General features: G+C 38.4%; 1 protein-coding gene across 1 annotated transcript in view; it reads left to right on the top strand.

Annotated features, from left to right (window-relative positions):
• LOC134529449 (protein still life, isoforms C/SIF type 2) overlaps positions 1–25,297 on the top strand; it is a 496,520-nt gene that overhangs the window by 389,932 nt on the left and 81,291 nt on the right. The window contains exons 13-15 of the mRNA XM_063363556.1: positions 17,098–17,206; positions 20,861–21,040; positions 23,900–24,018. Of these exons, the coding sequence (XP_063219626.1) occupies positions 17,098–17,206; positions 20,861–21,040; positions 23,900–24,018 (408 nt within the window). The remainder of the gene's footprint in view (positions 1–17,097; positions 17,207–20,860; positions 21,041–23,899; positions 24,019–25,297) is intronic.

Raw genomic sequence — 25,297 nt, 5'->3', positions numbered from 1 at the left:
TCCTATCTGATATTATCAAGAAAGTTACAAATGTCTTTCGACTCTACGTATTTAGATAATAGTATTATTTCAATGTTCCACGAAATTCAAACTGTGCCAAGTAGAACCCATTATCATTCACTTGTAATGCACCGAACATAGTCATGTTCAGACGCCAAAGCAATCGGTTGCTGCACATCGGTTTTCTTGCTTGTATGCTTACGAGTCTCCAATCTAAAGCTACGAGTCGAAATTTCTGTAGGTAGTTCGGCAGTAGGCCCACGGACTTCACCTTTACATTTTTTCGCATGATGTCGCAAACTATCAATTCGAGTAAACCATTTAAGGCACTCATCACAGCGAAACTTCATGCGAGAAGGATTCTTCTTGCATTTGCTCCGCTAATGTCTTCGTGCATCATGGGAAAATGCGTACGACGTATCACACAGTAGCTGCTAGGATACCGTGGTGATTAAGACGCGCCTTTCAGACCTAATCCTTAAATATTACATTTTTTTTAAATTATTTTAGTATCCTTAAAAACTGAGGTCCTGGGTACAAATCTATCCCAGACTATAAAAATAATATTTACACAAAAATTTACAAACATTATTTAGCCACAAAAATTTTAATTTTCGTACAACGTTTATGTTTGTAGTGGCTTGGGCTGAATAATACTCATTTCTAGTAAGTTCACCAAAAACTACATTCAGCTAGATACTTTTCCGGTGTACTCTTCGTCTTCCAGCATAGTTTATCGATGCTGTGCTTGACAGACCGCTATGCTTTGTCAGAATTGTAGAATGGTAGTATTCGTCGTCTTGAAAGCACATTCTTCACTTTGTCCTCGAGCGGCTTCAGTTTACCGCGTAAAGAATGTCTCAGAACTCAACGTCAAGCCAAGAACAGTATACTATAGGCCAATTGATGACGGTTAGGAATCGTAAAACCAAAAAATTTCTAATTTTTAAGTTTTCAAGTGAAAGGCTATGTTTCAAAACCTTTAAAATCTTCACCACGCACCAAATTATTATATACTGCGACTGCAAATTCACATTAATTCTAATTTTTTGTTTCCAATCCTAGATAACCTTAAAAACATAAAATTTACAATATAATCATCCTGTTGTGCTATTGTAAAAACATATTCTTTGCGGTATAAATTTTATTCGAGTAAGGATGTTTATTCACACTGTATAAATAGTATTTTTCTAAGTTGGCAATTTTTGTATAGATGGTTCATTTAAACAAGATTTCAAAATAGTACAACATTGATCGCTTTATATAAAAATAATACTACCTGTTTTTTTCGAGTCACTTTAGGTATTTTTTAATTTATTTTGATGGGAAATTTAGTTTCGAAAGGTGATTATTTCCCTTGAAGAAGAGATGTTTAAAAGACTTTCGAGGATTTTCTGTCGATTTGAGAAATAATGGGAAATTTTGGTGGTCAAGTTCATAAAAATGGCAGACGTGACGACACATATCCAAATTAGCTGTCGACACCAGGCAACTCGCCCAGTACCCAGGCGCTGAAACCCTTTTATATACTATTTTAACTGTACGCATGGCCTGTATGTGGAAACACAGAAACTGTACTATAGAGAGAAACCACGCCCAAATTAGTCCAACAAAACTAGTTCATTATGAATATTTTTCTTTATTTTTACATCAGAAATTAGCGTGAAGCAAATATTTGGGGAAAATATATTCAACAAATGAATCATGTGTACATTTTGACCTTAAATAAAACTTAGGACAGGAAAAAAAAATTGCCCATACCTAAATAATTTGACAGACCTAGATTTAAAATTTCTTTCCGAGTAAATAATCTTCAACTTTGCTCAAATTTTCATAATTTTTATTAAATAAAAGGCACCAGGTGGGAGATTGAAGATTGTTACCGCTATCTTTAATAGTGAAGTGACAGTGGCCATAGTGAATGACCTTGACCTTTGACCTTGACCTTCAAAATTAGTCATAATTTGCCCCAATTATTTAACCAAAATTCGCCAAAATTTTCAATTAAAAAAAATTCTACCAAAAAATCTCACAAAATTTGAGAAACAAAAATTTACCCATTTCGAGAGGAAAATTCCCGTTTAAAAGGAAAATTTCTCGCTTCAGTCCTCAAAAATGCCAACACCATAAAAATTCCTAAAAATGGCTTAAAATTCCTAAGCGCTAGCTGCTCTAAGCCGCACCTTGACCATGAGAAAGCCACGACCGTCATCTGGATCCACCATTTTGTTTTCTCGAACTTCCCACCATTTTGAATTATGACGTCACTATTGCAGTTTTCATTACGGCCGCCATCTTGAAAATCCATAATTTTTATGCTAGTAATTCGGATTTATTTAAATTGATAAAAAATTTAATTAATCTAATTTCAATTAAATATTATTTTTAAAGCGCACTTGCGTCAGGAAGCTCGGAGTCCTCGGTTCGAACCCAGTGAGGGCAAAAATAAAAAATGGCGACCGATCCTTCCTCCACGGAAGCCGCCGGCCGACTGACCTCCTACCACTTATGCCAGTGCATATATATCGACAGCAAGTATGATGTCATGTCCACAGTTTTTATTGTCTGCTGGAGGCTGCCATATTGTTTTCGTCTGCTAGAGAGCACTGCCGCCATTTTGGCCTTTTACCCGTTAAAGTGCAGTAATAATTTATTATTAGTGTGGTGCCCTGCCATCTTGAAATTTGGATGCCATTTTGGAAATTCTTTATTACATAGTTAGAAATTCCAGAAAAATTCTAAAATTCATTAAATAAATCTGAAATTAATCTACTGATTGATCCGAACGATTCCTGTACTTGGTTTGATCCCTAGGTCATGCAAAAAATTAATTTTATGTAAAAAATTAACAATTTCAATAAATCATGTTCAAAATCCTGAAAGGGGCTTAAGTTACTCATATATAATCCTCCAATAAACCGTAATTACCACTATATTGGAAATTTGTATTTATTGACCTAGAAATTCGAGGAAAATTCCAAACATCATTAAATAAATATGAATTTGATATACCGATTGATTCGATCGACTCCTGTCCTCGGTTCGATACATGATCGAAACCAAAATAGTAATTTAATTAAATATTACATCAATGTAGCTTAAAAGTGACGGGTTCGAAAAACTTTTTTTTTACAAATACAAATTATTACATAATTTATATTCTACTACAAAAGCACTTGCTAAAGTTAGCAACCTTTATAAACATTTAATTCTGCATCGGCTTGCACTGACTAATTCTTTGCTCCAATCGATTTACTGAAGACAGAGACCAGCCAGACCCTTTTCCTACATAGTCGTTTTATTCCCGACAGAGTTTCTCGATACTGTGTTTAACAGACTGCTTTGCATTGTTGGAATTGTAAATGGGAGTATTCACTGTCTTGAAAGCGTACTTCTTCTCTTGGTCCTCGAACGTATACGCCTTACCATAGATACAGTCCAGCCACAAGTTATATTTTAAATGTCCGTTCGTTGCTACTTCATCAGTAATCTGATTGATAATGTTCTGCCTGATATTGTCAAGAAAAGTACAAATGTATTTCGACTTACTAAACGTATTTAGAAAATAGTAGTCTTTCAACGTTCCTCGAAACGCAGATTGCGCCAAGTGGAATCCATTATAATTTTCCTGTAATGCACCGAGCACAGTCTTCGGCTTAGTTTCATATCCAGGAGTCATCGCAATCGGTTGCCGTCCATCTACTCGTGTGCTTGCACGCATACGAGTCTCCAACCGAAACCGAGGAGTTGAAATGTCGGCAGGTAGTTCCACAGTAGATAAACAGAATTCACCTTTTCAATTTTTCGCATGTCGTCTCAAACTATTAATGCGTGTGAACCAAACATGGCACTTATCGCAGCGAAACTTCATACGAGATGGATTTTTCATACTTTAACTCCGTTCATGTCTTCATGCATTTTAAGCAAATGCAAAGCCATATAGCAGTAGCTAAAAATATAACGCGGTAATGAAGACGAACTTTTCAGACCCTAACCAGATTGCTGCAGTTGCACCAATTCCTGGTATACTCTTATGTACATCAATGCATCGTTTTTGCAGCGAAACGCGTATTTTCTGCCGTTCAGCACGATCTCTGCATGTCTTCAGGTGCGTTTTCATTTTATCTTTTCTGGCAAACTGCTTATGTCATATCTCAAATCCAAACATTTTGCGAGGAGGATTCTTAGCACATTATATCTTCTCATGTCGACGAACATTACTGTTGTTTGAAAAAATCTTGTCACAGTAATGGCACCGATGCTCAATAGTTGTTGACGAATCACCAGCCCGTCAAGTCTCCATCGAGGACAAAACGTCGTTCATCGTGGTTTCCTCTGCAGCCAGCAGTACCGGCATTAAAGTCTCTCCTGCTGATGGAACAACACCTGTTGAAGTCTTCTCTAATGTTGACGCTGATGATGATACACAATCCACCGAGTTCTGCATCGACGACGTCGCGGCTATCGAGGTCTCCGTTGTCGTCAAGGTCTCAGCTGCCATCGACGTATCTGCCGCCAGGTTCTGCACTGCTGGTGGTAAACCGACAATCAATGTCTACGCGTCTGTCGTCGGCGATGCCCACAGGATCTGAATCGCCATCGTCGTCGTTGATGGTACAACTTCCATCCAAGCCGTCGTTAAAGATGGTAAAGATGCCATCGAGTTCTCAAGTCTATCGTACTTACGTATCACACGAGTAAAACTAGGTGATCCTTACACCGTTGTAGTCAGTAACAAACAGAAAGTCATGTCGCCTAGGACTCGCTTATGTACCCGCAACCCGCCGAATAGGTAATACGATAGTCAAAACAAGAACCATTTACACTGATACACTAATCAAAATAAGATTTAAAAAGAAGAAGCACAATCGGAAGCAATTCGACAAAATAAATGAGCACGCAATAAACACAATGGACCCGCAATGACTACGCAATGTACACGCCTTTACATATACCAACTGGACACGCAATGTACACACATTTGAGTGTTACAAATACTATTTTTATTTTGTAATCTTCTATAAAATTTATTTTCATATTATTAAAAAAAAAGGTTTTTAAAATTTCACGTTTAAAGCCAAAATGATTTAGGTTAAGAAATTCGAAATGTGGTTTTCCCACATTTAATCGAAAACATGAGATAAAGCACTTTTCCTAATTTAAAGTATTGCAATGTTCAGTCATAATCACAGTGCAATAATATATGTCAGTAGTATATAATAGGGGCTACTAGATCAGGCGCCAGGCGGTGGATTGAAGATTGTCGGTCCGCCATCTTGGATTGTGACGTCACGGCGGCCATCTTGGATGGTTGTGACGACCTTTGACCTTGACCTTGAATTTGATCCTCAAAAATCGCCAAAATCCGCCAAAATCGGGCAAAATTTGCCCAAAATTCCTCAAAAATCGCCAAAATTTCCATTTCTGTGGAAAAAAGTTCCGCCAAAAAATCTCAAAAAATTCCACAAATTAAAAATTTCTCTTTTCGAGGGAAAAATTTCCCGTTTCGAGGGAAAAATTCCCGTTTTTAGTCCTTAAAAATCCCAGCGGCTGAAAATTCCTAAAACTGGCTTAAGCATCCTTAACTCAAGCCTCAGTTAAGCCATTTCTAGGAATAAGGATACCATGACCGCCATCTTGGATTATGTCGTCACCGTTGCAATTTTCGTTACGGTCGCCATCTTTAACTTTTTTATTATCCGATTATAATAAAAAAAAATTAAAATTTATTAAAAAAATTCAAATAATAAAAATTTAATAAAAATATTTAAAAAGCATACTTTTTCGACACGGAGCTCGGAGTCCTCGGTTCGAACCCGACGAATGCAAAAAAATAAAAATGACGACCGATCCTTCCCTCGTGGTGGGTGCTGGCAGACTGACTCCCACCACTTTTTATCATCATCTAGTATGACGTCATGGCCGCCATCTTGTCTTCGATGCTGGAAGCCATCATCATTGTATCGTCGGCTAGAGTGCGCCGATGACATGTTAGTTTAATTCGTATCCGCTAGAGTGCAGTAATAATTTATTACTGTGACACCCGCCATCTTGTCATTTGGCCGCCATCTTGAAAATCCGTAATTATTTAGCTAGAAATTCGGGAAAAGTTCCAAAATTCATTAAATAAATCACTCATTAATTTACATATTGATTCGATCGATTCCCGTCCTCGGTTCGATACCCGATCGTTGCAATAATGTTTAATCTTGTGTAAAAAAATAATTTAAATAAACCATGTTCAACATTCGTAAAGAGACTCTAAATCCTCTACGACCATCATCCTATCAGACATCAAGACCACCATATTGGAAATGTGTAATTTTAATGCTAGAGATCCGGGAAAAAGTTCAGAAATCATTAAATAAATTTGTAATCCATAAAATGATTGATTGGATCGACTAAGGTCCTTGGTTCGATCCCTGGCCGATACAAAACAACTTTAATTTAAAAAAATACTAAAAAAGTGTTAGGTTTGAGAAAATAAAAACACCACAAGTTCTTTTAAAAAAAATTTATTACATAAATTCAATACACTACTACAAGTACAAAAAAATACACAGACAAATTACTAAAGTTTTGTGGATTTCTCGACATCTGCATCTGCCACCCACGAATTAAAGCGAGGTGGAAAGCCCCACCACTTGACGTAGGACAGTCCATTTCTTCGTTTTATAATCTTCTCCACCAAATACGTATCGGGATACAACGTAGGCTGAATCTCTTCGGCATAGAAGCCTCCATGGATAGGTTTGTGGTCCAAATCTTCGAGGTAGTAGGTCCTAGGCTCTGATTCACGAACATGTGTCACACGGAAAAGTTCGGGACTCCAGTTTGCAGTGAAACCTTTCTCGAAGATACCTTTCTGCTTGGAGATTCGCGCAATGTCACCGACGTTAGCTTTACGCTTTCGTGGATATTTCTTCTTCGTGTTGGAAAACACTGTTTGAAGCAGGCGTTTGTCCGTTACGTCCTTTGGCTTCATTTTCGTGGTAGAATGCACCGTGGAATTATACTCGCTTATTAGTTTCGACAAGATGTCAAGCCACTTGTAATTTCCGTTAGCCGTGAACTGTCGCCACATCTTGGAACGCAAAGTTCTGTTAAACCTTTCGATAACAGAGGCCTTGACGTTACTAAATGTAGAGTAGTGTTTGATGCCATACTTCTTCATCAAAGCCTTGAAGGTTGCATTGTAGAATTCTTTCCCGAGGTCCGTTTGCAGGTGCGACGGTACACGTCCATCACGCAAAATATTGTTCATGGCCTTGGTTACGTCAGTTGCAGTCTTTGATTTTACAGGTCTAGCCCAAGCGAACTTGCTATAAACATCGATGACTGTCAACATGTACTTGAAACCTTTATTCAATCGGGAATACGGTATCATCTCAACAAGGTCCGCCTGGAATAAATCATCAATTCCACGAACTATGACTTTGCGACGAAGGTATTTTCGTCTAGCAGGAGCATGAAGTTCGCGAGCGATTCCGGTTCGACTCATTGTATGTAGCCGGCTTCCCTCAGTTCTTCAAGTACGGAGACTATTTCGTTGATGTGCGAATAGTTTCCTACACTAAGCGAAGCATGTAGAATTCTAAGGCGATCAACTAATTCATTAGGGTCGTCCCAATATACATAGTCAAATATCTGACCACTTTATAGCTTTTTTAAACCTTCTCCGTGTATTGTTAGTTCACTGAAGAGATTAGCGAGAATGTCCATTTTTTCATGATCTTCGTCTTTATATACACCACTATCTGGATCGTTATCGCGAAAATGTGCATTGGTTAGCTCTAGCAGTTTTTTGTACTCTTGTAAGTCGTTGTGAGAATATCCTTTAGGTTCCCTGCGAAACAACAATTCGTACAGACCCGGAGTCCCGCGCGTTTTGAACTCTGCTACGCGCACGATGTTTCCTGGTAGAAAGTCTATTTCTTTAGCACCGAGGAACCACTTATTATGTTTTCTGTACACTCCGTAGGTCGTGTCATTATTCCGGCTCGTAAACGATATCAGGTATGGTCGGACCATTGCATTAACTTGATGTCCCTTTTTCGGTATTTTTTTTCTTGTGCATGGACTCTGTACTTGTTAAGTCCTCTTCTTCTCGATCTGGTTCATACTTTCTCTTCTTTACAGTCGGAATTTCATCTTCAACTTCTGTCTTCACAATGAAGGCTGGTTCTTCCTTGTTTTTAAGTTCGTCGAGGCGACTAGTGATTGGTTTAAATATCTCCTCATTTTCCATCTCACTGCAAGTCTGGTTCGTCTAGCAAGTAAATATTTTTCGCGAACAGACTGTATAGCTCGATGAAGGTCACTGGCCAGGTCCGACATTGTACTGGCTGAAAACTTATTGCAAGACTTCCTTATATACTTTTTTATTCGTTCGCAGAAACTTCTTTCTTGTGTTTGGCCAAATCTGAATTTGTTGACGATTGAGATAGTGATTCTTTCAGACTACTTTGAAAAGTCCTCAGATCGTCGCGTCTTTGTGCATTCGATACTTCGATCATGTCGCGAATGCGAGAATCCGAAGCTTCCACGCGCTGGTCTATGGCTACGAGGTACTCAAGTAATTCCTTTTTCACCCCGTCTACTTTTTGAGCCAGTAGCGAAATGTATTTGCGTATAACGTCGTCATGAGACTTGAGAGCAGTACCTAAGTCTCGACTGCTGTGTCCAAATTTAGAAATGCTATGATTCATGTTTGGTGATAAACTGATCGAAACCCTGTCTGTACCTGCCCTTATATAGAGGTCAGTCTTTGACTATAACTAGGAATCCGTGTTCTTCTTTCCAACACAAGGAGCACATGTCTTTGAATTCCTGAAACGTCATGTCGGTGTTTACGTGATCATCATAAGCGTGGCGTAAATTAAGTTCGTCCATGCGAAACAAAACTATGACATTTGCGTTGTCTCGTAGGAGATGTTTTGGAATACGACTGTACGTCTGACATAGGTGAACACAGTCTACCTTGGCGTGTCTGCCCATGGAAAAGTACTCTTGTATTATGCCTTGTTTCTCGCACATAACATCGTCGAAAACAAACACGGAATTGGCTTTTGCTTCGCTTGGGGGTACAACATCGGTATTAGCGCTAAACGGAAAATACTCCAGACCATCCACAGATCGTAGAACAGTAGCTAGGCGCCGGTACTTTGGCTGTTGCAACGACTTGGAATACAAGTAGACGTTCTCGAACCGAAGACCGTTTGGCTCCTCCAGTAAACTCAGTAAAACACACGTCTTGCCGCAGTTTGACGGTCCCGCTATGATGCAACGTACGGCAGAAGGCAACAGTAAGCCATGTCGTGATTCACGCGCACTAAATACATCGTCTTGCGTAATGCGCACGGGCAAACACACGTCTTGCTTGACGACCTGCATTGTACTAAAGTAATTTTATAAAAGAAGCGTATTTATACTTTCTGGTCAGTTGTGCGTAATGACTCGAAGAGGTAAGAACAAAAAACACATCGGTGCAGGACTCGTAAACTCGCTGATAAACAATCTTCCATTCGAGCTACACATTCCCGGCTACAGATTTTGCGGCCCCGGGACTAAACTAGCAAAAAGGTTAGCTCGCGGTGACGTGGGCATTAATTCTCTGGACGAACAGTGCAAGCAGCACGATATCGCATATTCATTAAGCAAGGATCTGGAATCCAGGCACCGGGCCGACGAGACATTGGCACAGGAAGCCGAAGATATAAGTAAATCGTCAAACGCGGGACTTGGAGAGAAAATCGCAGCGTGGGGCGTTTCCAAAATCATGAAGGCAAAGACGAAATTAGGACTGGGCGCTCGTCGAGCCGGCTCCATCAAGTCAAAGACTAACTCGCGCAAGACCAAACGCAAGACTGGTGCAGGCGTGCAAAAAGCCAAGCAAAAATTACAGACTCTCGACAAGAAGATTATAGGAGGATTTCTTCCTTTGCTTTTGCCTGCATTGGGTGTTCTCGGCGGCCTCATCGGTGCAACGAGCGGTATAGTGCGGGCAGTCAACACTTCGAAGAATGAACGCAAGCAGTTAAAAGAAGCACAGCGACATAATGCCAGCATGGAAGCCATTGCCATCGGTAAAAAAAACGGTGCAGGACTGTACTTACGGCTGCACAAATCAGGCCGAGGCATGAAAAAGAAACGAGTAAAGAGAAAATCTTAAGTTCCCTACCGAAACGACCGCTCACCAACGTAGATTTAATAAAGTACGCACGCAAACTTAAAATACCAAACTTCCGTGGCGTGTTTATGCGAGACACTTTGCCCAGCAAGCCAAACGCACGTGAGTGCGCCATAATTAATTTAGACACGTCGGCGGGTCGCGGCACGCACTGGCAGGCGTACATAAAGTCTGGAAATAAAGCAACTTACTACGATAGTTTTGGTAATTTACGCCCTCCGCCCGAACTGCGACAGTACCTGGGCCGGACCACAACGTTGTTTTACAATTACGAAACGGAACAGAGGCCTAATCAAACAAACTGCGGACACTTGTGTCTTCGCTTTTTAACAAACAAAAATTAGCTGACCAATAAAAATTGCTACTTAAAGGTTGTGCAGTGACGATAATTTATTAGTCATGTCGATAACACTTACCTTGACAGGTCACGCATCTGAGCTGCGGGCGGTTCATTTCCCGCCTCTGGATTTAGACGGAGAATGGTGTATCGGACTCGTAGATTTTCAAACGTATAATGCCATACCGAACATCGACGAGGAAAACTGCAAGATCTGCTTCCTGAAAAGCGATGGGACCGCTCATGAAATACGGTTACCTGTTGGCTCTTACGAAATAGATGACATTGCAAATTACATCAGGGATATGTTACCACAGGATGTAGACTTTCAACTGCGTGGAAATCCAAACACTCAAAAAAGCATTCTAACATGCAGTGAAAATGTCGACTTTACGAAACCTGGGACCATAGGTACGATGCTCGGATTCGAATCAAAGGTGTATGGTACAGGAAGAACGTACGAATCTACGCGCGCAGTAAACATTTTGCCTGTGAATGTCATAAGAATAAACTGTAATTTGGCAAGTGGAACGTATCTCAACGGAAGACTAAGCAACATGCTGCACGAGTTTTCGCCGATGGTCCCGCCAGGATATAAACTGGTAGAAGTACCGCAAAGTATCATTTACGTTCCAGTCGTCGTGAAGTGCGCACACGAAGTCGTCGTCCGAATCGTTGACCAGCGAGGACGATTGGTGAATTTTCAAGACGAGGAAATTACATTACGTCTGCACTTGAAGCGATGGGCATAAAGTTCGTAACACCGAACAATTATAAAAGAAATCGTAATGTCGTGAATAAAAACAGTTCTCTACCAGACATCGGTGCGTTAACACCCGACAACATAAAGTATCTCCTTAGTATTGGACAAGTGCCGAATAAATATGGAAGACGAAATCCTCAACGTGGAAGATCCGGTCATTTTTGATGACAGCATTACGAAAATGGAATTGCACGAGTACCAGCCTTTCCTGCTCGGACCGTACGCACTTCCATCGGAAGTACGCATTGCTGTACAGTACCAAGATATTTGTACTTTACCTTCGCAAGTCATTTCTACGTATAAGAGGCACGCTGACAAAAGCGGATGGTACGCACCCGACAACGACATCAATATCCTGCAATGGTATTCTTCACCTAATCGAGCGCATTACTTATGTACTCAATGGTGTCGAGGTAGACCAGACGAGAGATGTAGGCATAACATCTGCTATGAAAAATTACCTTTCGCTCACGCCAAATGAACTGTCTGCTGCAAAGATAGCCGGTTGGGCTCTCGAGGATGAATATAAGCTTCCGGTTTATGCCGAAGGGAAGTTCGAAGTTTGTGTTCCTCTGTCCATGCTTCTCGGATTCGCTGAGGACTACAAGCATATAATCATTAATTCGAAACAAGATCTCGTACTGCTTCTAGCCAACACGCACATTAATGCAATTGTCGCCGCTGCAGAAAACCCTCAAGATGTCTCGCTAACACTACAGTCTATCGAGTGGATGCTGCCCCACATCCAAGTGAGCACCGCTGAACGAGTCAAGATGTTGAAGAACATAGAAAATGGCAAGAACTTCGATGTGCCATTCCGATCCTGGAGCCTGGAAACTTATCCTGGCTTGCCTCATAGTCAGCGTATCAATTGGATAGTAAAGTCCAGCTTCGCTACGGAAAAACCAAGATACATCATCGTCGGGCTTCAGACCGGAAGACAGCTCAATGCAGGAGTAAGTCGTTCCTTATTCGATAACTGTCAATTACGTAATGTAAAAATATTTTAAACAGCGAAAGTTATCCGTACGTTGATATGAACATGGACTTTGAAAGTGGAAGATTTCTTCTCGCATATCAAATGTATGCCAAGTTTCAGCAAGCTTACTATGGGCGGAGACAGTCACCGATACTGAGTCCCGACAGTTTCAAGAACAAGGCTCCGTTAATGGTGTTTGACGTTTCCAAACAGGATGATCGATTAAATTCAAACATCATCGACTGTAGAATCGAGATAACGACTAGCGGAAATATTCCGCCAAACACCTATGCTTTTTGTCTGATACTTCACGATCGGCTTGCATCGTACAATTGTCGAGACAAACTTGTGAAAATTCTGACATAAATACTGTTTCGTTTTCTATAATAATTTAGTTACGACCGAGCATTGCTAGCCACAAGATGTACTGCAACCTGCAAGGTTTCCAGAGCCAAAACGGATTCGTGCTCAAGGAAATTGGCGTCACTCACGACGGCCGGACTCGAACACGCACTTTCCGACCTCCGTATCCGTGGAAACTACTAGACGAAAAAAGTAAACGGTCGAATGAATGGCTATGTAAATATTATCATGGACTAGAGTGGGACGAAGGAAAAATTCCGTACCACCAAGTGAAAAACACTATTGAAGATTTACTACTGCAAAACGAAATAATCTACGTCGCCGGACCTGAACAGAAGAAATGGCTACGAGAACTGTGTGACGTCGGAGCAGCTGAAATTGTGGATATACAGACCGACTACGGCTGTCCTTCCCTGCGCAAGCTTAGTGCAATATATGACGTGCAGTCATGTGACAAGTTTGATCGTGTCTGTGCCTGTACAAACTCGCAGTTAATGCAGAAATGGCACACACAGTGTTAGTAGGAGCCTGCATATATAAATGTCGTACCTACATACGTGCCTTCAGTTGACGTTCGGCCTGCAAGAAGATGTTTACGTTTCATCCTGCTAACGTGTACGTGTGCGCAAGACCTAGCTTCAGCAGTGTCGAGTACAGCTACTGGGATTCCGGGTATCTACGTACATATACAGAAACCTGTGATGGAGGCACTCAGCATTGGCGGTTTGCGAACTTTCCTGTGTCCTACGAACCGACTCAGCAGCTGGTAGATTGTTGCGAACCTGGAAACTGTGCCGTCTATCACATGAGACCACACACAATCCTTCCTGCTAGCATCGCTGAGGAAGTCGCCTCGTCTGCATGTGCAACACCAAACATGAACGTGTTGCAACCTGTTGCGACCTATGATGCTTCTACGCAGACGTTCAAACGGTGTGCGTCTCGTCGTCGCAGTTCAGGCAGTGAATCTGTCCCAACTGGCACTGAGCCAAAGCCCAGGCGTAGACGTGGTCACAGACGTCACCGACCATGTCTTGTCGGAGTTGTCGACGTTGCAGAAGATGACCAGCTGGAAACCTGTGTTCCTGATCGCGTGACTGGCGAACCAGTTGGAACCGGAGTCAACGAACCATTTGGAACCGGAGTCGACGATTCAGTTCGTGTGGCATTAAAGACTTTGCTTGTGAAAATGCTTAATTCCTTAACCTAATATGTATTTGTGTACTTTTTATAAATAAATGTGTAAAACTTGAACTCGTGTGTTTTTTATTTCTACAATTTTTAGGTACCTAATAAAAAAATTTTAAATACAGACGATATTTTGACTCATGTAGTATACCAGTAGACCACAGGTATATAAGCGAGGTTCGGACGACTGGACCCGCAGTTCACCTCTGGCCGCGGTGCAGTACGGACGTGCTCTCTCCATTAAGTTTCGTGAGATTTAGTTATGTCGACCGGAATAGAATGTTTACCGATAGCAGCGGGGACCTCGATGGCAGCAACGATGATGGAGATGGAGATCCCGATACCATTAGCAGAGGAGACCATGGCAGCGGAGGGCTCAATGGCTGAGGTGTCGACAGCTGTGAAGATCCCGATACCTGCTGCAGAGGAGACAACGATACGTGCTGTTCCATCATCAGCTGAAGTTTCACCATCTGCATTCCAGACATCAATTAATGAAGATCGTGCATCGCATCAATGCAAATATTGTGACGCATCATTTACTAGAACTTCAAGCGCTCGCAGACATGAAAGAAGCAGTTGTCCGAATAATTTACTGAAACGAATACAATTTCAGTGCAATAAGTGTAAAAAACTAATTTCACGCCTCGACAGCTTACATCGTCATTATATAAAATGCTCCGAGAAAGTTAAGTGCAAGTATAATGAACATGGTTATTGTTTTGACTCATGTGTTGAACAAGCAAATGAGACTATATAAGTGAGACCCCAGGTGATATGTACTTCAGTCTGTCTCTGACTGCGGTGATGAACGGCTCGGATAGTTAGACTTGTATAACATAATAGACCAGTATCTAGCTATTCTTGAGAACTCGATGGCATCATTACCAGTATCAACACCAACCTGGATCGAAGGTCTACCATCATCAGTGCAGAGCACGATGACAACGACGTCTACAGCTACACCTGCTCTCTCAGCACAGCAGGAGATTTCGACGCGTGCAACATCTTCCGCAGAGCAGACCTCAACGGCTTCAGAAGTTAACATGTCAGCAGTGTTACAATGGTTGTCAACAGTTCCAGTGGCATTGATGAAGGAAGGAGCATCCAACGGTGTTCCATCACCCGACTGCACGTACTGCGAGAAGATCAAAAACTTGAAATTACGTGATTATGTAATACACAATTGTAGTAGTAACTCTGAACGCATTAAATATCAGTGCAACAGGTGTTTAAGCAAGTTTATACACTATGGAAGATTAAAACGACACCTCAGGAATTGTAATAGACTAGGTGTACATTCATCAGAATCAAGCTGTATATTTTGTAACAAAACATTAGCAACTATTCGAAGTGCAAAACAACATGAAATATATCACTGTCCTTTTAATGAAGTCGATAATTCGTCTTTGTGTGAAAATTGTGGTGTACTAATATGTCGACCTGATAGACTGAATAGACATTTCAAGTCATGTAAAGGACTTATTCCATACAATAAGAAGACTGTTTGAATCGAGAAATCCACAAAACTTTAGTAATTTGTCTGTGTATTTTTTTGTACTTGTAGTAGTGTATTGAATTTATGTAATAAATTTTTTTTAAAAGAACTTGTGGTGTTTTTATTTTCTCAAACCTAACACTTTTTTAGTATTTTTTTAAATTAAAGTTGTTTTGTATCGGCCAGGGATCGAACCAAGGACCTTAGTCGATCCAATCAATTATTTTATGGATTACAAATTTATTTAATGATTTCTGAACTTTTTCCCGGATCTCTAGCATTAAAATTACACATTTCCAATATGGTGGTCTTGATGTCTGATAGGATGATGGTCGTAGAGGATTTAGAGTCTCTTTACGAATGTTGAACATGGTTTATTTAAATTATTTTTTTACACAAGATTAAACATTATTGCAACGATCGGGTATCGAACCGAGGACGGGAATCGATCGAATCAATATGTAAATTAATGAGTGATTTATTTAATGAATTTTGGAACTTTTCCCGAATTTCTAGCTAAATAATTACGGATTTTCAAGATGGCGGCCAAATGACAAGATGGCGGGTGTCACAGTAATAAATTATTACTGCACTCTAGCGGATACGAATTAAACTAACATGTCATCGGCGCACTCTAGCTGACGATACAATGATGATGGCTTCCAGCATCGAAGACAAGATGGCGGCCATGACGTCATACTAGATGATGATAAAAAGTGGTGGGAGTCAGTCTGCCAGCACCCACCACGAGGGAAGGATCGGTCGTCATTTTTATTTTTTTGCATTCGTCGGATTCGAACCGAAGACTCCGAGCTCCGTGTCGAAAAAGTATGCTTTTTAAATATTTTTATTAAATTTTTATTATTTGAATTTTTTAATAAATTTTAATTTTTTTTATTATAATCGGATAGTAAAAAAGTTAAAGATGGCGACCGTAACGAAAATTGCAACGGTGACGACATAATCCAAGATGGCGGTCATGGTATCCTTATTCCTAGAAATGGCTTAACTGAGGCTTGAGTTAAGGATGCTTAAGCCAGTTTTAGGAATTTTCAGCCGCTGGGATTTTTAAGGACTAAAAACGGGAATTTTTCCCTCGAAACGGGAAATTTTTCCCTCGAAAAGAGAAATTTTTAATTTGTGGAATTTTTTGAGATTTTTTGGCGGAACTTTTTTCCACAGAAATGGAAATTTTGGCGATTTTTGAGGAATTTTGGGCAAATTTTGCCCGATTTTGGCGGATTTTGGCGATTTTTGAGGATCAAATTCAAGGTCAAGGTCAAAGGTCAAGGTCACAACCATCCAAGATGGCCGCCGTGACGTCACAATCCAAGATGGCGGACCGACAATCTTCAATCCACCGCCTGGCGCCTGATCTAGTAGCCCCTATTATATACTACTTATGTCAAGATTAATTTTGTATTTTGAAGCTGATTATATAAATGGGAAAAACTAACTTGGAATTTTCGAAAGGAAAAAGTCATAGTCAAGGTCATTAATTTGATTTTTTATCTAAAGTTATGTAGCCTACTTGGATTTAAATCGTAGGCAAAGTAATGGCAAAAAAGTAATAATTATCACACTTTCTGCTTGGAGAAACTGATTTTGCTAGTAGAAAAATATATTTATTAAAATATTTTGTTTTTTTATATTGTTTCCATTAAAAAAGATAAATGTTTTATGGAAAAAAATTAGAATAAATATAAGTTGAAATTAAAATGTGTTTGGATAAAGCATGATATATTTTGATACGTAAGAGTGATATTTTTTTTTTTTTCAGAATGTTCTATTTTCGGTTGGAAATGCGTTCTTGTACTACGTCAACCACTTCAAGCTGTACAGTTCCTTCTGCGCCAGCCATTCGAAAGCCCAGAAAGTTCTTCATCCAAGTGAGTGAAGTATTTCGTAATTTATTGGTTTAAAGAATATTTGTAAAATTATGACCATAAATATTGGCGTAAACTACAAAATAAATTAAATATGCTTACAAAAATGAATAATTTAAAAAAAACAGATTTTGATTATTTTTCTTTCCTTATAGCGCTCATGCCATTTCAAAAAAAAATATTACCCCACGTCATTTTTACATCTGGTAAAATTATATTGTCTTATTTTAATATATTTACTCTATTAGTTTACTCTATAAGTCAGTAAGCCATTCAAAGACAATCATTTCGGCCACTTTTGGAACATTTTTCTATTGATAACCAATTGTAATTGACATTTTAAAATTAAACCTTGCCTTCATGTATAACAAAATAAAACCAGAACATTAAAAAATATGAACTTGGACCAATTTCTTTACATAGTATGTAGAATACAACGTTAATTCCTTATAAGTTTAAGTAGTAAATTATGTGAAATGTACCTAACTAACCAGTTACTAGTTCTTCCAATAGTTAGTTCAGGATAAGGTTTTTTATTTGACATATTGTAAAAACATTTTTCTTGTATGTATATTAAGTACTAACCTGGTTTTTAATGTTAAATATAATCTCATATATTTTCTGTATACTGTATTAAAATCGTACCATTTCTTTTACCGTATTTAAAATTCTATTAGTTTTTACTTTTAATATTGTGTTAATATTTATGAACATTATTTTTAATTATTTTACAAACAAATTTTAATACAATGCAATTTATATGGGCATTTCCTGCATTATTAATTGAGAACTCTTTGTTATGTAAGGGTAATTAAAAATACATTTATGCATATTTTTGATTATATAAACAGTACAATATAAGAAAAAAGGTAGTAAAAAATATTCAGAAAACTGAAGATTTAAGGGTACGGACAATATCGAGCGATTATTGGTAAGTATATTTCTAAAACACATTAAAAAAAATTGAAATTTTTAATTTAAATAATGTAATTTTTAAGAAGTGTATTTTTTCGCTTAACAATATTACCCTATTATTTTTAAATGCCTAAAGCTGTAAGTTAAAATACTACCATGAAATAACAGACTAAACCGAAGGAATACTTATTTTTACTTTAGCGGTAAAATTAGTTCTGAAACAATGGGATAATGAGTTTAGAATACAATATAAACTGTAGAAATATTTTTTTCTAATGTGAGACAGTCTGTGGCAGTTTCGGATGGTTACTTTCAGTCACATAAGAATACTATTTAGTATGCCCTGCGCCAGTGTTCAATGTGAAGTGCCTGGTGCCAGGGTACACCATGTTGTATTCTGACGTGATGACCACCATCTTGTATTCAGACGTTACGGCAGCCATAAAGGATTGCAACGTTACTGCCACCATCTAAGATTATGATGTCATTGTAGCCATCTTGGAATCGAGTGCCTCACTCCCGAATGTTGCACTTTTCGTTACAGTTGCAATGTTGTATACGATTGACTTTTACCTACGTCCTTGATATATTAGCTTGACCTTTGAGCTTGATCCCGGCCACTCTCTTGGATTCCGTCATCTTGAGTACAGCCATATTATATTATGCAATTTTGGATTCCATCATTTTGGTTTATCTCACCATCTTGTTTTTTTATGTTGGAGGTCACTATATTGTATTCGTCACAGCTACCATTTTTTTTTTTTTTTTTTGCTAGAGGTCACTATCTTGGATGATGTAATATCCACCATCAGGAATGATGAATTTTCAACAACTTTATTTCTGCTGTTTGTTCCTAGAATGTGCTAGCGTCGTTGTGTCTCATGTATGTATTTCGCTGTTCCAATATCTACCAGTTTTATGACCCTTATAAAAATATGCCGCTCTGACATATTTCAAAATGGTGGAATCTAAACTAGCAGAATACAATATGGCGGAATCAAAAATGGTGGGTGGGATCAAGGTAACATGGAAAGGTCAAAGTCATCCAAGATGGCCGCCGTGTCGAAAATTGCAAAATTTGGGAGTGGGGTATTCAATGGTAGTGGGCCACTTGATATTAAGATGGCCACCGTGACATCACAATATACGATTGTGGCCGTGATGTCTCAATATACAATTGTGGCTGTGAAGTTTCAATCCAAGATGGCGGCCGTGACGTCAGAATACAAGATGGCGTATCCCAGCATTAGGCACCGTAAACTGAACTTTGGTGCAGGACATACTATTATATACTACTTACATATTTATGTGTTTCTTTAGAAAAAAATATTATAGTTTCATTTGAAGTGCGGTTGGCGTTTGCTGCATTGTACATTCACATGCAGCAGGATTGCAGGAGCTTGAAATGGGTTGATGGAGATGAGGTTCGGGGTGGGAGTGGAAAGTACTTTCACTCCAGTAAGTCTCAATACTGTCCCCTCTTTATTGTCTCACAGGTTTTACCTTGATGACCAACTACAATTAGATTCAAGGTAATTTTTTTTACAACTTCTGCTTCAACTGTAGTTCTCATATTTTCTGCTGTCATCCCTATGATCTCTTCGAGTAGAACTCTCTCACCGAGAAACTACAAAATAATGAAGCTTAAAGTTCTTTCCTCACTGTAACTTTTCTGTTTTTAGTGTCAGTGAAGATGATGATTAGGATAAGATTTGAAGACTAAGAATATGCAATGACAACGAATGTGTTTGTTCTTATGATAGCTTTTAATGATTTTTTAACTAAATAGATTTCTTCTTATAGTTTAACTAATTAACTTACGTATTCCTCCTATGATAATCATCAAATTATACATTTATGCTTACTGAATTCTGATGGTCTTTATTTGATATTTAGAGACTGCAAATTGGTAAACGTATAATGAATTGAACTATCCAAGGGCATAGTTTTTGTTCAAGAAAAACTGTCCTTCGCTACTCTATTCGTCGGCACCGTGCTATCCGCACTGCGCCGAACATCGTTCTCTCGTCACGGCGTCCGGAATGGTTCTCCGAGCCCACGAGGGCCGAATTCTCCGCGGAGCCACGTCGACAGCAGCGCCCCACACGCCAGTGGCGCGAAACAAGACCAAAACCACGCGCTAGTCGACGAAGGCATTCTACTTCCACTGTCGTCCCAGACGTTAACTGTGTTTTTAGAGTTCATTTAAAACATAATATTTGGATTTGGATTTTAAAATATAACAGTTACGTTATCAAACATAAGAAATAGCAAAATGAATAACGGAATAAAAAAAATATTTTTAAAAAAAATTGATAATAACTTTTTTTTTCCAGCGTGGCCGACCTTTGCAATGCAGAAAAGTAACCGATAGGTAGAGACCGGAAAAATTCGCGGATTCATTTCGTGATAGGCTGAAATTCAAACATGTGTACAATTATGCTGGTTCTGCTATTGGCTCGCAGTTTAACTGGAGCTCTCTGGGCCAATGAGAGACTATCGACCAAAGAAGCGTCGAATCACAAGCTACCCAGTGCAGACGCCTCACAATTTAGTACCCAATGAACACGCGTGTTTACTTGAGTAGTGCAGAGGATAATGGAGGCTATCCTAGAGGTCATTGAATCCGCGAATTTTTCCGGTCCTTACCGATAGGTTTCAAAAGACTTGAATTAAATACGCTTTCATGTTAAGGTGTTTAAATTGATGGCTGAAAAAAAATTTATAATTTTTTTTTTTCAGATGAAGGCAACCAAGCTCTGCAAGAGTTCCTGGCAGCCCGAAACCCACGCCAACAACATTCTTCTACCTTGGAGTCGTACCTAATCAAGCCGATCCAGAGAATCCTCAAATACCCATTGTTGCTGCAGCAGCTGCGGAACCTGACCGACCCGCATGCCGACGAACACCAGCACCTTGTAGGTACGTCCCTCCAATCACAATCACCTTGTTAGAACGTCACCTTGAGCACCAGCAACTTATAGGTATGCCACTTAAAACCACCGCACATTGTAAATAAACCGCTCCGAATACCAGCACCATGTAGTTACGTCACCTCGAAACCAGCATCCTGTAGGTACGTTCATCTGAACACTAGGTACCACCTTTTAGGTTCGTCGCTTTGAACACCAGCAATTTGTAGGTACGTCACTCCAAACATCAGCACCGTGATGGTACGTCTCTCCAAACATAAGCACCTTGTTAGTACTTCTCCTTGAAAACCAGACACTTATAGGCGTGCCACTCCAAACAACAGCACATTGTAAATAATTCGCTCCGAATTCCAGCCACATGTTGTTACTTCCCTTCGAAACCAGCACCTTGTAGCTATGTTCATCTCAACACCAGCACATTGATAGTTCGTCGCTCCGCACACCAGCGCCTTGTAGTTTAATTGATTGAACACCAATAACCTAGAATGGATGTCACATTGAATCAAAAAATATTTATTCACTGCAATAAATAAAGCATACAAAAATACTTAATGATATCAACAAGGAAATTAATTGTTTACAAATAAACAATATAATTTTTTTAGTTTTTACTCGTTGACTAAAGTTATAATTTTTTTCTGTTTTTGAAACCTTTGTATCAAATAAATCAATGCCCGTGGTAGAACAAGATGAACACTACTGGTAACAGAGGGTTCGGAGAGACGTACAAAAACTGTACCAGCACATGCGGGTTTTCGAGAAATTAAACTACAAGCATCCGGGTCGGTGTTGTGTGTGCGGCGGACGAGTGAGTAGGGTGAAGCAGTGTGTTGAGACTAGGTGAGTGGTAAGAGACGAACAGTAGAGCGAGCCACTGTCGAGCCGAGCACCAGTAGAAAGAGTAATAAATGAACATACGAAGGCATGATCAATATGTGGACGGACATTATTTAGAATATACATTCGTGATTTAAGAAAAAGTGTAATTATAAGTAAATGAATAAAAAAATTGCTATTAATTAATTGGGCTATCCTTTCCCGACATGTTTTTCCCACTTGAAACATTATATTTGGTTGTGTGTTTCTATGAATCAATCCAGCTTCTTAGTGTACTATTTCAATTTGTGAAGTGAAACAATATGCATAAAGATTAACGTGTTATGGTAGTCCCTGTCATATCTTCAAAATTTGAAACTGCGAATTTCCCTGCTAAATCTTACTCTCAATGTACCAGAAAATACAAATTATGGGGAAATTACACAATTCCTAAAACAAGATTTTCGTAAAAGTCGTGTTCCTGATGAAATGTGATCCTTAAAATTTTTGCCATTTTAAATTGCTGTGGAATTCTTAATTGCTCCATACGTGGTTTTGTACCTTACCTGACAACTAAATAACACACTCATTTGAAAAATTCTTTTCTAAAATTGCCTTTATGATATAGAAACAGCAGTATATTTTCTGCAGTCTGGGCGCAAAACATATACACAAAAAATGTTAATCAAATCGAAAAACTATAAATATTTAACCTTCTCAGCTGCAGAAAAAGAAAAACTTGTATAATCATTTTCCCCTGTTCTTAAATTTGTACCACCCGTATTATCATTTGTTTACTAGAAAAGAAAAAAATACTACTGTCTGAAAGCAATGGAGAAGTAGCTTCTTCTTGCAACAAATCATATATTGCAACGAAGTTTTGAAATATAAAGTATCATTTATTTTTTGCAAAAAAAACTATAACATATAGTAAAACAAAAAAAATCAATTTCCAAATACTACACAAAAAAGTACAAATATATATTTACAAATTAAAACCAGAAAAATATTTACTCCATTTGTCATCAATCCTGAAATTAATGGAGTTTGCATACATTTTCTCAAGGAGGGAGAAAAACAAAAAGTAACGCATCTCCCACTTCCATATTTAATGCATTTCATGTAACTTTGATAACAAAACCAAATAAACTATGGTGTGCAGGTTTAGGCACCATGCAATTTTTTTTAACAACATTCTACAAATCTTCTAATTTAATCTTATGAACTCAAGGCAGTACTGCATCTCCAATGAAAACACGCATTTTAAATGGGCAAATAAAAAATCGAAAGCTCAGAAAAAGGTTAAACAAACAAATCTTCTTTAACAAAATGTGCACTCGCAACCAATAGGAAGCACCTTAATAGCGAGGGCAGGAATAAAAAAAAATAACATACCCATCAATGAAGTCATAAAAATTTAACCTGGAAATGTGGGAATTAATCGGTTTTACGGCCGAACGCCCCTCCAAACTACAAAGCCAATATCAGTTCGGTAGCTCTGCAACATACACATTGCTCACTTAAGTAGTATATAACAGTTCCTCCAGCGCCATGAGTCAGAATGTAGTGGTGGTGCGACACGTCACCAAGTTGGTGGCTTTTAGCTTTATTGAACTTTAAATCTAATAAAAAAAGTATTCAAACTGCAGGAAACTTAGTTTTAACTAAAACAGCAGTATAAAATATTTTCTTATTGGGGACTTGTTCTCCGATTACTATATTTTTTCTACCTTTTTCGTTTTACTCAGGGGTTCATAATCCAAACTAGAGAACGTTACAAAAAAACTGCACACTTAAACTTTTATCCAGTTTATACTTTTTACAGCAACTGATAATGATTTACTATCAGTCGATTCCTTATATTACAGAATTTTTTTCTTGCGTTTTGCTTGTACGTTAATGAGAAATGAAGATGATTAGAATTTACTGTAAATTATGTGTAACTGCGTAAACATGACAGTGAACTCTAATAGGTGACAGGTAAAATGGGGCACAACTTGTACAGTTCTCGAATGCTTGCTTGTTGTTGCAGAGGCTCTGAACGGGATGGAGAAGGTGGCCGAGCACATAAACGAGATGCAGCGCATCCACGAGGAATATGGAGCCATTTTCGATCACCTGTTTCGTCAGCACCAAAAATCTTGCAAGCAGGTATTATGTATTTCCGAACAAAAAGAATGTGTTCGAATACAAAACGGTAATTTTAAAGAAAACAAATTTTTTTTTAGGTATGGAAATCAGCCTGTTCATTTCAAACGTGTCTTACAAACGTTTTCCCGATGAAATCCCAAATATTTTTACGTCCATAGTTAAGATAAAATGGGTTAACTTTACACATGTTTAGTGATGAATGCTTTACTGTAGTGAATTTAAAGAATATGTTTCCTTTCGTGGTTCTTGTTTACTTAATTGCAGGTAGATTACAATCCTATGCTGTATTTATCACCTTAGAAGCACCTATATCGAGTGAGTTCTTTCTGCTATGGCAGCAACTACAAACAAAAAAATCATTACGCTCATGCCTAACAAGTGGTAACTACTTTGCTAAAAAAAAATCTAAATTTATTTGTTGCTAAAATTCAAAAAAAAGTTGATTGTGTGTTTTTTATTATGGTGGATACCACAGTAATTTTTTAACGTTCTTTGAATGGTTCTTGCAATGGGAAGATTGATTCAAGATGTTGTTTGGGACATGCGCCAATAGCCTATTTCCCAAATATCATCTTGAAGAACATTCTTAAGATGTTTTAAGTGTTTTATGTGATTTTGGGAAGAACTAGACACGAAAATATACAAAACTTAAGTAATTATTGGAATTTACCCTTTTTTTTCCTATTTTCTCAGATTTTTTAGTAATCTTATTGGCGCTAGAAGCCAACTCAAAATAACTAAACCCTTACCGCAGACAGAACATTTAAGAAATATTTATAAACTAAATTTTATTTGAAATTTTATTCATTGAGTTTATAAATGCATTTTAGCAATATGAATATTTTAATCAAATGAGTGCAGTTTTGGACAAAAATTTGTGCCCCTTTTCAGGACTTTTTTTAATTATAAAAACATATCAATGATTTTAGACTAATATCAGTATTCAGTTGTTTTCTGCAACAACACTGAAACAATTTTTTTGGGAATCGATTATAAGAAAGTTCAGGAATCCTGTATTTTTAAGGTGAGAAACTATGTTCTGAGGTACATACATGTACACTAAGTGGCTGGGATAGTTTAGTTATCATGCCCCGTGGCAGAGGTAAATGATTTGACCACAAATAGCAATACGACTCAAACATGAATACGATTTGGTACTCAAGGGGTTTTAAATCCATTTTCGTATTAAAAGGACCTGTACCCTTAAGATTTTTTGCATTATTATGAGACGTAGAAACCTTTTTTTACGATTGCTGGATTGTTTATTTTACTTAATACT

Source organism: Bacillus rossius, chromosome 2 (genome assembly GCF_032445375.1).
Source record: "Bacillus rossius redtenbacheri isolate Brsri chromosome 2, Brsri_v3, whole genome shotgun sequence".
Lineage (NCBI taxonomy): Eukaryota > Metazoa > Arthropoda > Insecta > Phasmatodea > Bacillidae > Bacillus > Bacillus rossius.
This window is presented reverse-complemented; position numbering and strand designations above follow the sequence as displayed.